This window comes from Photinus pyralis, unplaced genomic scaffold (assembly GCF_008802855.1).
Source record: "Photinus pyralis isolate 1611_PpyrPB1 unplaced genomic scaffold, Ppyr1.3 Ppyr1.4_LG10, whole genome shotgun sequence".
Lineage (NCBI taxonomy): Eukaryota > Metazoa > Arthropoda > Insecta > Coleoptera > Lampyridae > Photinus > Photinus pyralis.
Window position 1 is genome coordinate 10,671,194 of NW_022170250.1, and position 12,127 is coordinate 10,683,320.

The following is a 12,127-nucleotide window of genomic DNA, read 5'->3' on the forward strand; positions in this document are numbered from 1 at the left end:
GGAGACTCACAGAAGAACCTTAGAAAATGATGTTGTGACCTTTAGGCACTTTGAGAAATATTAAATGTTTTTTTGGAATATTTTGGGAACAATGGCAGGAATGTTCCAGGGAATGTTTAAAGCCCTTAAAAAGATGATTCTCAAAAAAAAACTCGTATACAAATACAAGACTTACCTGGAACGATTTGAATAGATCGACAATTTTGATCGCCTCACGACCTTTCATCTCCCTCGACACTTGCTCAATGTCACAATTTGCGTCGTCGCCATTAAGCAGCGATCCAGCCGAAGTCCCATTGGCTAACGGAACCTGTAATTGCCTTTTTTAACAATTAGACGCTTTCGCCCGTACAAGCTTACCCTGATCACCCTCTTTCTGCACCAATAGGATAGCTTGAAGCAGAAGAACGGCGACCTCTTCGTTCCGTGCTCACCTGAAACGAGTACCTACGTTGACTCTGAAGCCGGAAATCACCTGGAACTTACTCGGTATCACGCTGTCGAGGTAAAAAGCCAAAAACCCGTACAAGACAATATCAAAGGCCATCATTATCAGACTGCCGCCGAAGGGCATACCCGGCCCCGACCACAAATTGTGAATGTTGACGCCTTCGCCGGAAAGGTCCATTACCAAGGCCTGTAATGGAACTAAACAAGGGTGGACACCGACGCGTCACCTACCTTATCCATCGCCAAAGCGAAACCGGTCGAGCTTATAACCGAAACAATCCAGAAAACTAACGAACTGGAATGATCAACAAAAACTTGAATGAAGTAAAATAGGCTTAAAATGTTTACCATAAAGTTCCCCAAAATACCGGCGGTCTAAAACGTTAGGACTTACTTACGCCCGACGGCCGTCGTGCTACTTACGCGCGATTTGTCGAAGAACGGCGTGATCATGAAGCCGAACATTATTATCGAGAGCGAGTAGAGCAGGACGAGGAGGAAGATGAGGAGCAAGTTCGTGTTTTGGAATACCTTCAACGCGTAGAGGAGTATGCAGCATACCGCCGACAGGAAAAGGACGAAGATGCCGTAGATGACGAACCAGGACAACCAAAAGACCGAGTCTTTGAGGCCCATGATCTTCATCCCCTCCTTGATCTTGTTCTCCTTCTCGCCGACGATTAGAATGAGGAGGTAGGCGACGAACTGAGAGAGCGCCATTACCATGTAAAGTGGTATGACTACGCGAAACGCCACCATCCAGTTGCCGGTGAAGGCCTCCTTCGGGAACATCTGGAGGAGGAGGTGGGGGACTACTGTGTCGTTTCGTCCGGTGCGACTCTGAAAGCGGATGGGTGACTCGGGGGGCGCGCAAAGAGCTCGGGGCTCACCCTTATCTTCGTGAAGTCGAGGAGCGCCTGTAGGCCTACGAAACCCGAGAAGTAGTACTCGTTCACTGGGCACGTGCCTCGGTTCTCCTTCGAAAGTACGGCGGACCAGTGCCCGTGCGACTGCCTGCACAATGCGGGCGAGCCGTAGAGCATCGTGGTGGACGGCGTCTCCGAGTGCGACGGATTAGTACGAATCTCGTATCTGTAAGCGATTGAATTAGTGGCCATGGTCGAGAGCCGGGCCAACTCTACTTAAAGGCGTCGCTCAACGGATTTGTCGTGTTGAAGATTACCGCGATGGGAATAGCCTTGGGTTCCAACCAGTACGCGGTCAGCAGCTCCTCCCTCGTCGCATAGTACGACCACGAGAGTTCCGAGTCCAAGTTCAGCATTTGCCAAACCTCGTTTACGTTGTTGTTAATAAAATCCTAGAATAGAGGTCATTCCTCCAGCAAGCTCGTCCGGCACTTACCCTAATTTGCGTACTGTTAGGAACAACGGCAATTGTGTGCTTCGTTAAATTGCTAAACAGGTCGTACAGCTTCGCCTCCCCTCTCGGTGTGTCCATTACGGGAAAGTTGGGGTTCGGTATTAGAATTTTCATAACAATCAATACGCCTAACGAGTACAACGGCAGTAGCACCTCCTACGAAAGAAGATCATATATTAGTATAACCCTAGACGGAGGAGGAAGACCAATAATATCATAATACAATAATCCTGGATCATTTTAGGACTTTGAACAACCAGAATTCAATCTCTTCTTCGGGGTCACGGAATGAAACGTTTACACAGCAGTTTTAACAATGGTTCTTAGCAAAATATATTAGCGCGCCTAGTTAAATTGTCCTTGACCAAAGGCAGCAGTTGCTTTATCTCCCTACTCAACTCTAATTGTCTATTACGTCCTTTTCATTTTCGCGATAATCCGCACTATGGCTAACCGGAACTCGCGTTGTTATATTTTACGTTCCAAAAATCGAATTAAATTTTTTTAAGGGTCCCGCACTAGTACCAACGACTTTCCAAGCGCGAATCTTTTCCGTATTCCACCAGGAATCGCGCGATACTATTGGCTCTCCTGCGATCAAGACGCGAATTAATTAACCACTTGATTTTCAGACTACATCGTTAGTAAAAACCCGAATAGATCTCCCCTAAAACTAATTCCCACTATTATTTTTACCAAGCACTATCCCTTTTTGATGCCACGTGTAATAACCAAGTCCGTTAAATTCATGAAAGCACAGAAGAAAGAGGTGGGGCCAACTATCTTGCCGACCTCCTGAGGAGTGTGACCTAATTCTTGAGCTAGCAATTGTAACCTACTAATTAAGTAGACAAAATGTGACATAAATCCCAGAGATCTGGACTCGAGTGGCTTCCGAAACCTATTAAGAAACAATGTCCTATAGAAATTAAAAGACCAAAAAAAATTAATCATCATCATTATAAATCCCATTAAACAAAATTCCTCGTCTATCATGTTCTCCTAATATTCAGAGAGGCACTGATATTCAGTGTTTTAGGAGAAGCACATTTTCCCACACTCTGTCCTCCTGAGACACTATTTCACGTGGTGATATAAAAAGACCTCCTCGTTTAACGTATTCTCCTACCTTCTTATCCTTTTAGAAGGGCGTGTATTAAGAGCACAGCGCCCCTTCGCGCATTACATTCTTCCGATAAGTTTCCATAAGTTTAGACCAAAGCGACGTGTTTCTGATGGTGACTTTCTCAACCATCATGTTCTCCTTATAGCTAAAGAAACTTTAAAGGCGTTGTTTTGGTAGCAGGGAACCTCCTCGCACATTGTATTTTCATGATACATGCGTTGAAGTATTTCTCTTGGTGATAAAAGATTTCCTTGATCTTGATGTTCTCCTGGTAGGTATGCAAAGTAGCGTGTTAAAATGTTTCTCGAGGTGGCGGAAAAAGACATCCTTCTCCACTATGCTTTCCTAGCAGCCAGAAGAATTTTACATGCGTTTCCTAACTTATGTTCTCCTGGTAACCAGAGACATTTTAAAAGTCCAGTTTATTAATGGAGTAAACACCTTCTCGCACGTGACATCCTGTGATACGTAAAAGCTTAAAGGAAAATATCGTGTTAAAATATTATGTTCTCCTGTTAACTAGAGAAATTTTACAAAAGTTTCGTAATTGATACTCTCTGTTCCAGGATCAGAAACACCTGTTCGCACATTATACTCTCCTGACAAGAAGTTCTCCCGATATAGAGTTTATTCCAAAGGGGGGAATCGAAGTGCCATTCATGGTAATGCTCTCCCTCCCCTCCCCTCTCGTCGATCATACTATCCTGGTACTGATACTACTAATATTCAAGCTAAGGTGAAGTGCTGAAGTTTCTTCTCATGGGGACGGAAGACCTCTTCGTCAATCACGTTCTCCTGGTGCAAAATAAAGTTTCTCAGAGCTTTTTTGTTGATACTCCACGTCCTCACACTGTATATTCTCCTAAAGATCTAAGCCATTTCTCATGGTAATTGTATAAAGCATCCTGGGCCATCATGTTCTTCTGGTAGGCAATGCAATTTTTCAAGCGTTTATTTGGATCAGAAACAGCTCCTCGTGAATGATGTTCTCCTGATACGAGATTTGTAGCAATGAAGCTAAGGTAGGATGCTGAAATATTTCTCATGGTAATGGAAAGAGAGCTTCTTATCTATCATGCTATACTGATAGACAAAAGAATTAGAATGTTTCACATGGCGATGGACTCTATCATGTTCTCCTGATACCCAGAAGAATTTTATAAGCGTTGGCTAACATTTACTCGGTGTAGGAAAACCTTCTCGCCCATTGTATACTCGTGATACAAGATTTTAACTAAATTAGAGGGTTGAAATATTTCTCCTAGTAATGGACAAAGACCTCCTTCTCTATCATGCGCTCCTGGTAGACGAGGAAGTCTTTGAAAACGTTTCCTAATCAGATACACCTCCTCGCGCACCGCATTCTCCTCATACAGGGTTTGTAAAAATTAATACACGATAGGGACAAAAAAACCTCCTCATCCATCATGTTCTCTTCATAGCCAAAGGCATCTTATTAGATATATACTGCTTGTATGAGGAGCAAAATCACCTCCTTGCACAGTATTTTCTCCTGATACTGTGGGGGAGCTAGAATGCTTCGTATGGTAACGGAAAGAGACCTCATCGTCATTCATGTTCTCCTAGTAGCTAGAGAATACAATTATTTGCTAACTGATACTCCGTGTATTAGGTTCATAAACACCTCCTCACGCATTACAGTCTCCTGATACGGACAGTCGAGGGAAGCTGCCCGGCATGTTCTCCTGGTGCACAGAGAAATTTTCTAATAGCTTGCTAACTGACAGACCATGCATCAGAAGCCAAAACCGCTCCTCGATGACATATTCACCTGATACAATATCGCCTGGCTCTCCTGATAGCCACAGAATCTTTTGAATTTTGAAGAGATTTGGAGAGATTTGGAAGAGATTTTGAAGAGGTTTGGAAGAAATTTCATGGTAATGGAAAAAAGCATGCTCGGCCGTCATGTACTGCTAGCCAATGAAATTTTATAAGCGTTTGATGAGTTATGCCCAGTGTATTAGGATCAGAACCAGTTACTCTTGAATTATGTTCTCCTGATACAGGATATGTAAGAATGGAGCTAAGAAAGGGTGCTGAAACATTTCTCATAGTAATAGAGAATAAACTCCTTATCTATCATACTATCCTGATAACCAGAAAAATTTTATTCGCGTGCCCTAACATATACTAGGAGCAAAAATACCTCCACTCGCATTATGTATTCCTGATACAAGCTAAATGGAAATATTTCTCATTATCATGCTCTCCTGGTAGACAAGGAGGTCTTTTACAAGCATATACTAACATACACTGGTGTATTAAGATCAGACACACCTCCTCGCACATTACTTTCTCCTACAACTACAAGGTTTGAAAATAAACTAATATACGGTAGGGTGATTACAAAAGAAAACCTTTTTATCTAAAGTTCTCTTCACAGACATTTTACTCGAGTTTGCTAATAATCATACTCCGCGTACCAGGCGCAAAATCACCTCCTTGCATACTCTCCTGGCACATGATTTATAAAACTTAACCCAATGTAGGGTGTTTCTCATAGAAAAAAAAACATTTACACATTGTACTCTCCTGATATAACAGTTTAATCTAATGAAAGGTGTTGAAATATTGCTCGTCTATCATGTTCTCCTGGTAGCCAGAAAAAATTGACACTACGTTCTTAACTGATACTCCGATCAGAAGTAGAAACATGGTTTTAAAAAAAGGATGCTCGTCCAGCATATTCCCCTAATAGACAATTTGTTACCCGGTACTTCGTGCGAAAAACACCTCTTCGCGCACTATATTCTTCTGGTACATAGTTTAATAATGGTTACTAAAGAAGACCTCGTCGATCATGCTCTCCTGGTACACAGAAAAATTTTTCGACAGGTTGTTAACTGATTCTCTGCGTATCAGGAGCAGGAACACCTTCTCGCACATATATTCTCCTGTTACAGAATATTCTCACGGTGATGGGAAAAGATCTTCCCCTGATTTTCATGATCTTGTCTTTCCCCGTTCCCGTGGGAATTTCGGGAAATGCTTTGTGAGTACACCTTAGCGTTTTCAAAGAAACTTGCCTTGTAACTGACAAGTCTCTATCTTGCACAGTTTCGACTTCAAAACGTAAAATCCCGTTACCGCTCCCGTAGGAAATCTCTTAGTGCTCTCCTACAATCCCCAAGGAACTAAATGTCAAATTTCAGTTTTCTGCGCTCCCAGTAGTTTTAGCTGTGCTTTGCTTGACAGTAACTGAAGAGTTTTATATACATACAGTGATATTTATTAAGAAGTAGACATAGGGATTTACTTGTATTGTTCTCCCCTAAGTCTACTATTAAAAGACAACACTTTTTCTGAAGGGCGCCTAATTTGATTTTGCATTAGTACATTCCACACGTTTATTGATTAATTTTGTGCTCCTCTTAAAATTTCACTGTTTCAGCAAAAGTTTAAGAATTCATTCATACCTTTCTGCCAAAGCAACAATACTCAAATTAGTTAATATGAGAGCCAGGACTTTATTTGTTTTAATTTATTTTGGTGGCATAAAATTAGGCGCCTTTCAGAGGAGGTTTTGTCATTCAAAAGTAGACATAGGGAAATACTGTTTTAGCGAACAGGTTCACGACCCTATAAATTGAAAAAAATCTCCGTTTCCGCAATACAAACGAACATAATGAGCCAGTGTCCATAATTCGTTCGTTGCAAATACAGTTTTTAATGAGTCTCGCTCTCGGCGTTTGTTAAAACCGAATGGAACCCCGCTACACAATTTTTTCGTCTCCCAAACCGTAGATTTCAATATTGATTTACACTATAGCAGCTTGTAAGCGTTGAAAACGGTTTTGGGGGTAGCATCCCCCTATCTCTCGTTACATCAATTTTTACTATAAAATGGAGACACCGGGACAACGTTGCGGTACAGGATCGATATGGCACCGGCAAGCCTCGAAAATGCATTTGTTATAATTAGAAATCGTAGTAGCGGTGTCACGTCGGTATTGATTGGACAATCCCCCGGTCGAAAGGGGTTTTATTTGTGAATCATAGGTAGTTATTGTTACTCGCGCTTTGAATGGACGAATAAAATTGCATTTTTAGTTTCACGCGTCAGTTATTTCCAAATCGACGCTTTTAAAGGGGTAAATAAATGGGGATTTTCAATTCTACCACGCAATGTGTATTGTGTAACAACTTTGCTTTCCTTCAAAATCGGTGTATTTTGTTGAAAGACCTCTCCCTCTCTCCCTCTCTCCCTCTCTCCCTCTCTCCCTCTCTCCCTCTCTCCCTCTCTCTCTCCCTCTCTCCCTCTCTCCCTCTCTCTCTCCCTCTCTCCCTCTCTCCCTCTCTCCCTCTCTCCCTCTCTCCCTCTCTCCCTCTCCTCCTCTCCCTCTCTCCCTCTCTCCCTCTCTCCTCTCTCCCTCTCTCCCTCTCTTCCCTCTCTCCTCTCTCCCTCTCTCCCTTCTCTCTCCCCTCTCCCTCTCTCCCTCTCTCCCTCTCTCCCTCTCCTCTCCCTCTCTCCCTCTCTCCCCTCTCTCCCCTCTCTCCCTCCTCTCCCCCTCTCTCCCTCTCTCCCTCTCTCCCTCTCTCCCTCTCTCCCTCTCTCCCTCTCTCCCTCTTTCCCTCTGACCAAAAGAGATACAGAACTAAACAGTGAAGAGGTAAAATACTTACAGCAGTCGTTTTCCGCTTCTCCCTCCGCTTTAAGAGGATGTTCCGCTTGAGCATCGCCCTCAATTGCGTGCAGTAGAGAGATAGCGAGTTCTCCATCTTGATTTTCTCCTGATACTATGACTTCATCGCGAATACAAAGTATGTTGGTGGTTTACTGCAACAAAAGAAGGACGAAATTAGTTCCCCGAGGTAAATAAAATAAATTGTACGAATACGAGCATCGCTGTAAGGGACGATCGTCAATCATCCGAATTTATGTCGATACCCTTTTCGCGCACCTGAGCACTTTAATCTTTCGAGAAAATTGAAAATAATATTCCTATCGATTTGTGTCATGTTGACAGAACCGTTTTTAAAATAGGAAAGCGAATCGGGAAAGCATAATATAATTTTCTACGGGTATTCAGTTTCTGTGATCCTGATACAACAATTTCTAAAATAAACGTCTTGCGTTTCTAAAATCTGGATAGAACAGATTTTAGGTTAGACGAGTATATTATAGGGAAGGTGCCTGTCACTGAATCCTACACGTACTCAGTTTCTGTAACCCTGATATAACAATTTTTAAAAAAAGGCTTCTTGCGTTTATTAGGACTTACTGGAGCAGTTTGCTTTCTCTAAATTCTAGACGTGCCCATTTTCTGCTACAACAATCTTTAACATACCTCTTGCTTTTCTATGATCTTGATAAAACAGGCACATCATTTTGAAAAATAAGTTTACATCAGGGCTGCATAACACGAAGGAAAATATTTGCAATTAAGGTTTGCAACAGTCTTTGAGACGTATATTCCCCTAAGAGTGAAAAAGATTCCGGATTTTCTGTGTCCCTGATTTTTTAAGGGGAAATGTTTATCAAGAGAACATGCTTAGTTACAAATTATTCGCGCTTCTTGGTCTATATGAACCTAACAATAACCAACGACTCAAAAAAAGGAAAGTGTATCAGGGTAATGAGATTTATATCAGGAAGGCATAATACTAAAGAGGTTTAAGTCGCATACTCGTGTTGCATGTATCGGGAAAGCGTAATAAATAACGCGAGTTGTATACCAATAGTGTACCAGCATCTTGCGGTTCTGTGGTCCTGGTACAAGATTTTCGGGACATTTTTTTACACGTTCTTGTTACGCTCACGTATCAGGAGAACGTACCTAATACGAGAAAATACACACAATCCGTTTCCACACTTCTCGTCTTCTCCTGGTCCGATTTCACTCCCAAATTATTGTTCCAAGGGGATAGTAAAAAACCAAAGAAGGTGAACAATGTACTGAAAGAATGTCATAAGGCCTTCTCTAATTTTTTGTGTCAAAAATTGGGGTATCAGGGTCACATAAATGCGTTGAGAGACAATTGTAAAATTGGGAAAATTTATTATCCAGGCCTGCGAAAAACTGACATAACATTTTTCGTGCTGGTCGGTCTCCCAATAGTCGCAGGAATTCTAAAAACCTGAGGTATCTGAAGGCCTGTAAATTTGGGGGGGAAGGATTCTCGTGATCTATAGAACCTCTGAAGAACATAATGATAGGAAGGGGAAATAATAAGCAATCGGAAAATGGGGACATTAAAAATTTTAAATGTGGAATTTAAAGAAACTAAAAAAATCCAAAAAGATCACAATTACTTGCTTTCGAATTTAAAAATTTTTAAAAATGAGTCAAAAACCAGAGTCGAGAATATTAAAGATCCTAAAGTTTTAATGGGGATCTGAGAAATGTTGAATGTGAATTAAAGAAACTCAAAAATCTTAATGATCCTAAAGATCCCAAAGCTCTAATTACACATTGAATTGAGGAACGAAGGATTCAAAGAAATGTGATGCTCTCAAGGATCTTAAAGATCTGAGGGTTCTAATTACGGACCTGAAGAGTATAAGAGTATGAGATCTCTGATTACAAATCCGAAAAATTTTAACTGTGGAATTTCAAGAAACTAAAAAATCCAAAAAATGTTATGTAATGGAGTATGGAATACCTCTCAACCAATGCCATACAACTCCTTTTCGACAGAAGATCACTATACTGCTCTGACCCCCCCCCCCCCAACGGTACAAATTCTCCTCCTAAAACGTTTAAGATAATCGCCATGAATGATTATTTTGTTTTGAGTGTCATCAAATCTCCTCTTTCCGGGAGGTATTCCATACAAGAGATTTCCAAGGACTAGTGAATGTAAACACGGGAGGGGAGGGGGGATTATGGAATACCATTCAGCCAATACTACCCTGCACAGGAGGAATCGATTATTTTGCCAGAAAACTAGCATACCACTTATTTTCAAGAGACGTTTCTTCCTTTGCTAGGGTGTTCCATACCCCTAGGTCCCTCCGGTCCTCAGTTCTCCAAATTTCTTCTTCTGAGAGATATTCCATACATGTGATCTCCAAGAACTGAACCGCCTAATGGAGAATGTATAACCGGAGGGTCTGGGGGGATGGAATAACCCCCCCCCCTCCCGCCAGTACCACCTACTACAAGAGGAATCGTTGAGTGTGATCAAATGTTTGTTCTCTTTCTGGGAGGTATTCCATACATGACGATGTAACACCGGTGGGTTTAGATGGTATGGAAGCCAATACCAGCCAACACAGAATGAGTCGATCAGTGTTTTTTTCCAAAAACTACCATGAAATGTCATTTCGAAAGAAAGTCACGCAATCTCTTTTTCTTGGAGAGTATTCCGTACATGAGAATATAGCACCAGGGGGTCTGGGGGGTAGGGAATACCCTGCAGGAAAAGGACATTTGGTAACCTTCTTTCGAATGGAAGTAGGGAAGTAGCATAGTAGTTTTTGGACAGAGGTAACCGATTCCTCTTGTGCTATGTGGTTTTGTCTGGGGAGGGGGGTATTCCGGCTCCCCAGATTCCCCGGTTTTATATTCCACATTAAACCGTTTAGTCCTGGAACTCACATGTATGGAATATCTTCCAGCCGATACCACCCAGCACGGGAAGGGTCGATTACCTTTCTCCAAAAACCATCATACAAGTTCCTTTTCAAAGAAGGTCACTTAATCTCTTTTTTCTGGTGGGTATTCGCATACCCCCCAGACCCCCAGGTAGGTAGTAAATTCTCCCCCAAAATGAATAGGACACATGTATATGTATATGATTATTTTGTTGTAAGTACGATCTAACTTTCTCTTCCTGGAAGATATACCGTCCATGGGAATTCCAAGGGTATGGGGTAGTCTGGGGTAGTCTGGGGGGTACGGAATATCTCCAAGCGCAGGAGGAATCGATTAGCTTTTAACAAAAAACTGTCATACAACCTCATTTCAAAAGAAGGTCACACAATCTCTTTTTACTAGGAGGTATTCGATACCTTGAGGAGTCTGGGTGGTATGGACCCCCCCCCCTCCCCAAGCCAATACCACCCAGCACAGGAGGGTTGATTACATTTTTCCAAAAACTACCATAATAATCGCTTTCTCTTGGGTGTATACCCCCCAGACCTCCGGTACTAAATTTTCCCCCAAAATATTTAGGATAATCAGTATGTTTATGATTTTTTGTTGGTAGTATCATCAAAGTTTCTCTTTCTGTGGGTATTCCATACGTGAGAGTTCTAGGGCTGAACGTCTTAATGGAGATTGTAACACCAGGGGCTCTCTGGAAGGAGGTCCCTTTTTTCAAAAGCTACCATACAACTTCCTTTCGAAAGAAGGTCACACAATGTATGGAGTACTCCCCACCATAGGAGGGATCGAGCCATCACATCCCAAAAACTACCATACAACCTCCTTTCGAAAGAACGTTTTTCCCCCTGGAGGTATTCCAAACATGAGTCATTTGATTGTTGAACGTTTTGAATTTGAATTTGAAATCTAATGAAACGACAGAACTAGGGAATGCAATACCGGGATTGCGGGATCCCGAAATACCGGGATCCCGCAGCATTTTTGCGAGATTAGTCCCGCACATAAATGGAGCGGGATCCCGCGGGATTTGCGGGACTGAGGAATTTGTCGACCAAGGGGACGACTCTGTTTACTTTGTTAATGAAACTGATAACGGCGAATTATTTTTTAAATAATTGTTAAACTTTTTTTGTTAAAAATGTACTATGATTTTTGAAACCCTAAAAAGACAGGTAATTTTTTTTTAGGGCCTCAAAAAAAGGCAGTGTACAACCTTCCTTTTTTACAAAAAATTGACTGCACCAAAATTTCTCGGGAAAACACTTTTTCTTATTAATTTTGGTGCGTATAATCCAAAACAATTCGTACTTTTCGATCAGACTTCTCAATCGAAAGTTATAGACTAGAAACCAATTTCGAAAGAAAATTCAAAGGGCTGTAACTATTGAACTAGTAGCCCAATCTTGGAACTGTTTGAAATTATGGATTCTACAGGCCACATTCTATAAGAAAATTTTTTTTTCCGGGTCGATCTGAGACAATTTTTTTTTCGGGGCTCAAAAAAAGGCAGTGTATAACCTTCCTTTTTACCAAAAATTGACTACACCAAAATTTCTTGGGAAAACACTTTTTCTTATTAATTTTGGTGCGTAGAATC

At 41.6% G+C, this 12,127-nt stretch overlaps 1 protein-coding gene across 1 annotated transcript in view; it reads right to left on the bottom strand.

The window, feature by feature from the left end:
• Positions 1 to 12,127, bottom strand: part of LOC116160901 (ATP-binding cassette sub-family A member 5-like) — a 31,512-nt gene that overhangs the window by 17,031 nt on the left and 2,354 nt on the right. The window contains exons 2-10 of the mRNA XM_031474043.1: positions 7,604 to 7,757; positions 1,813 to 1,986; positions 1,593 to 1,768; positions 1,341 to 1,542; positions 874 to 1,290; positions 682 to 825; positions 487 to 637; positions 361 to 434; positions 176 to 310 (exon numbers count right to left, since the gene is read on the bottom strand). Coding sequence (XP_031329903.1) covers positions 176 to 310; positions 361 to 434; positions 487 to 637; positions 682 to 825; positions 874 to 1,290; positions 1,341 to 1,542; positions 1,593 to 1,768; positions 1,813 to 1,986; positions 7,604 to 7,699 — 1,569 coding nt within the window. The 5' untranslated portion in view covers positions 7,700 to 7,757. The remainder of the gene's footprint in view (positions 1 to 175; positions 311 to 360; positions 435 to 486; positions 638 to 681; positions 826 to 873; positions 1,291 to 1,340; positions 1,543 to 1,592; positions 1,769 to 1,812; positions 1,987 to 7,603; positions 7,758 to 12,127) is intronic.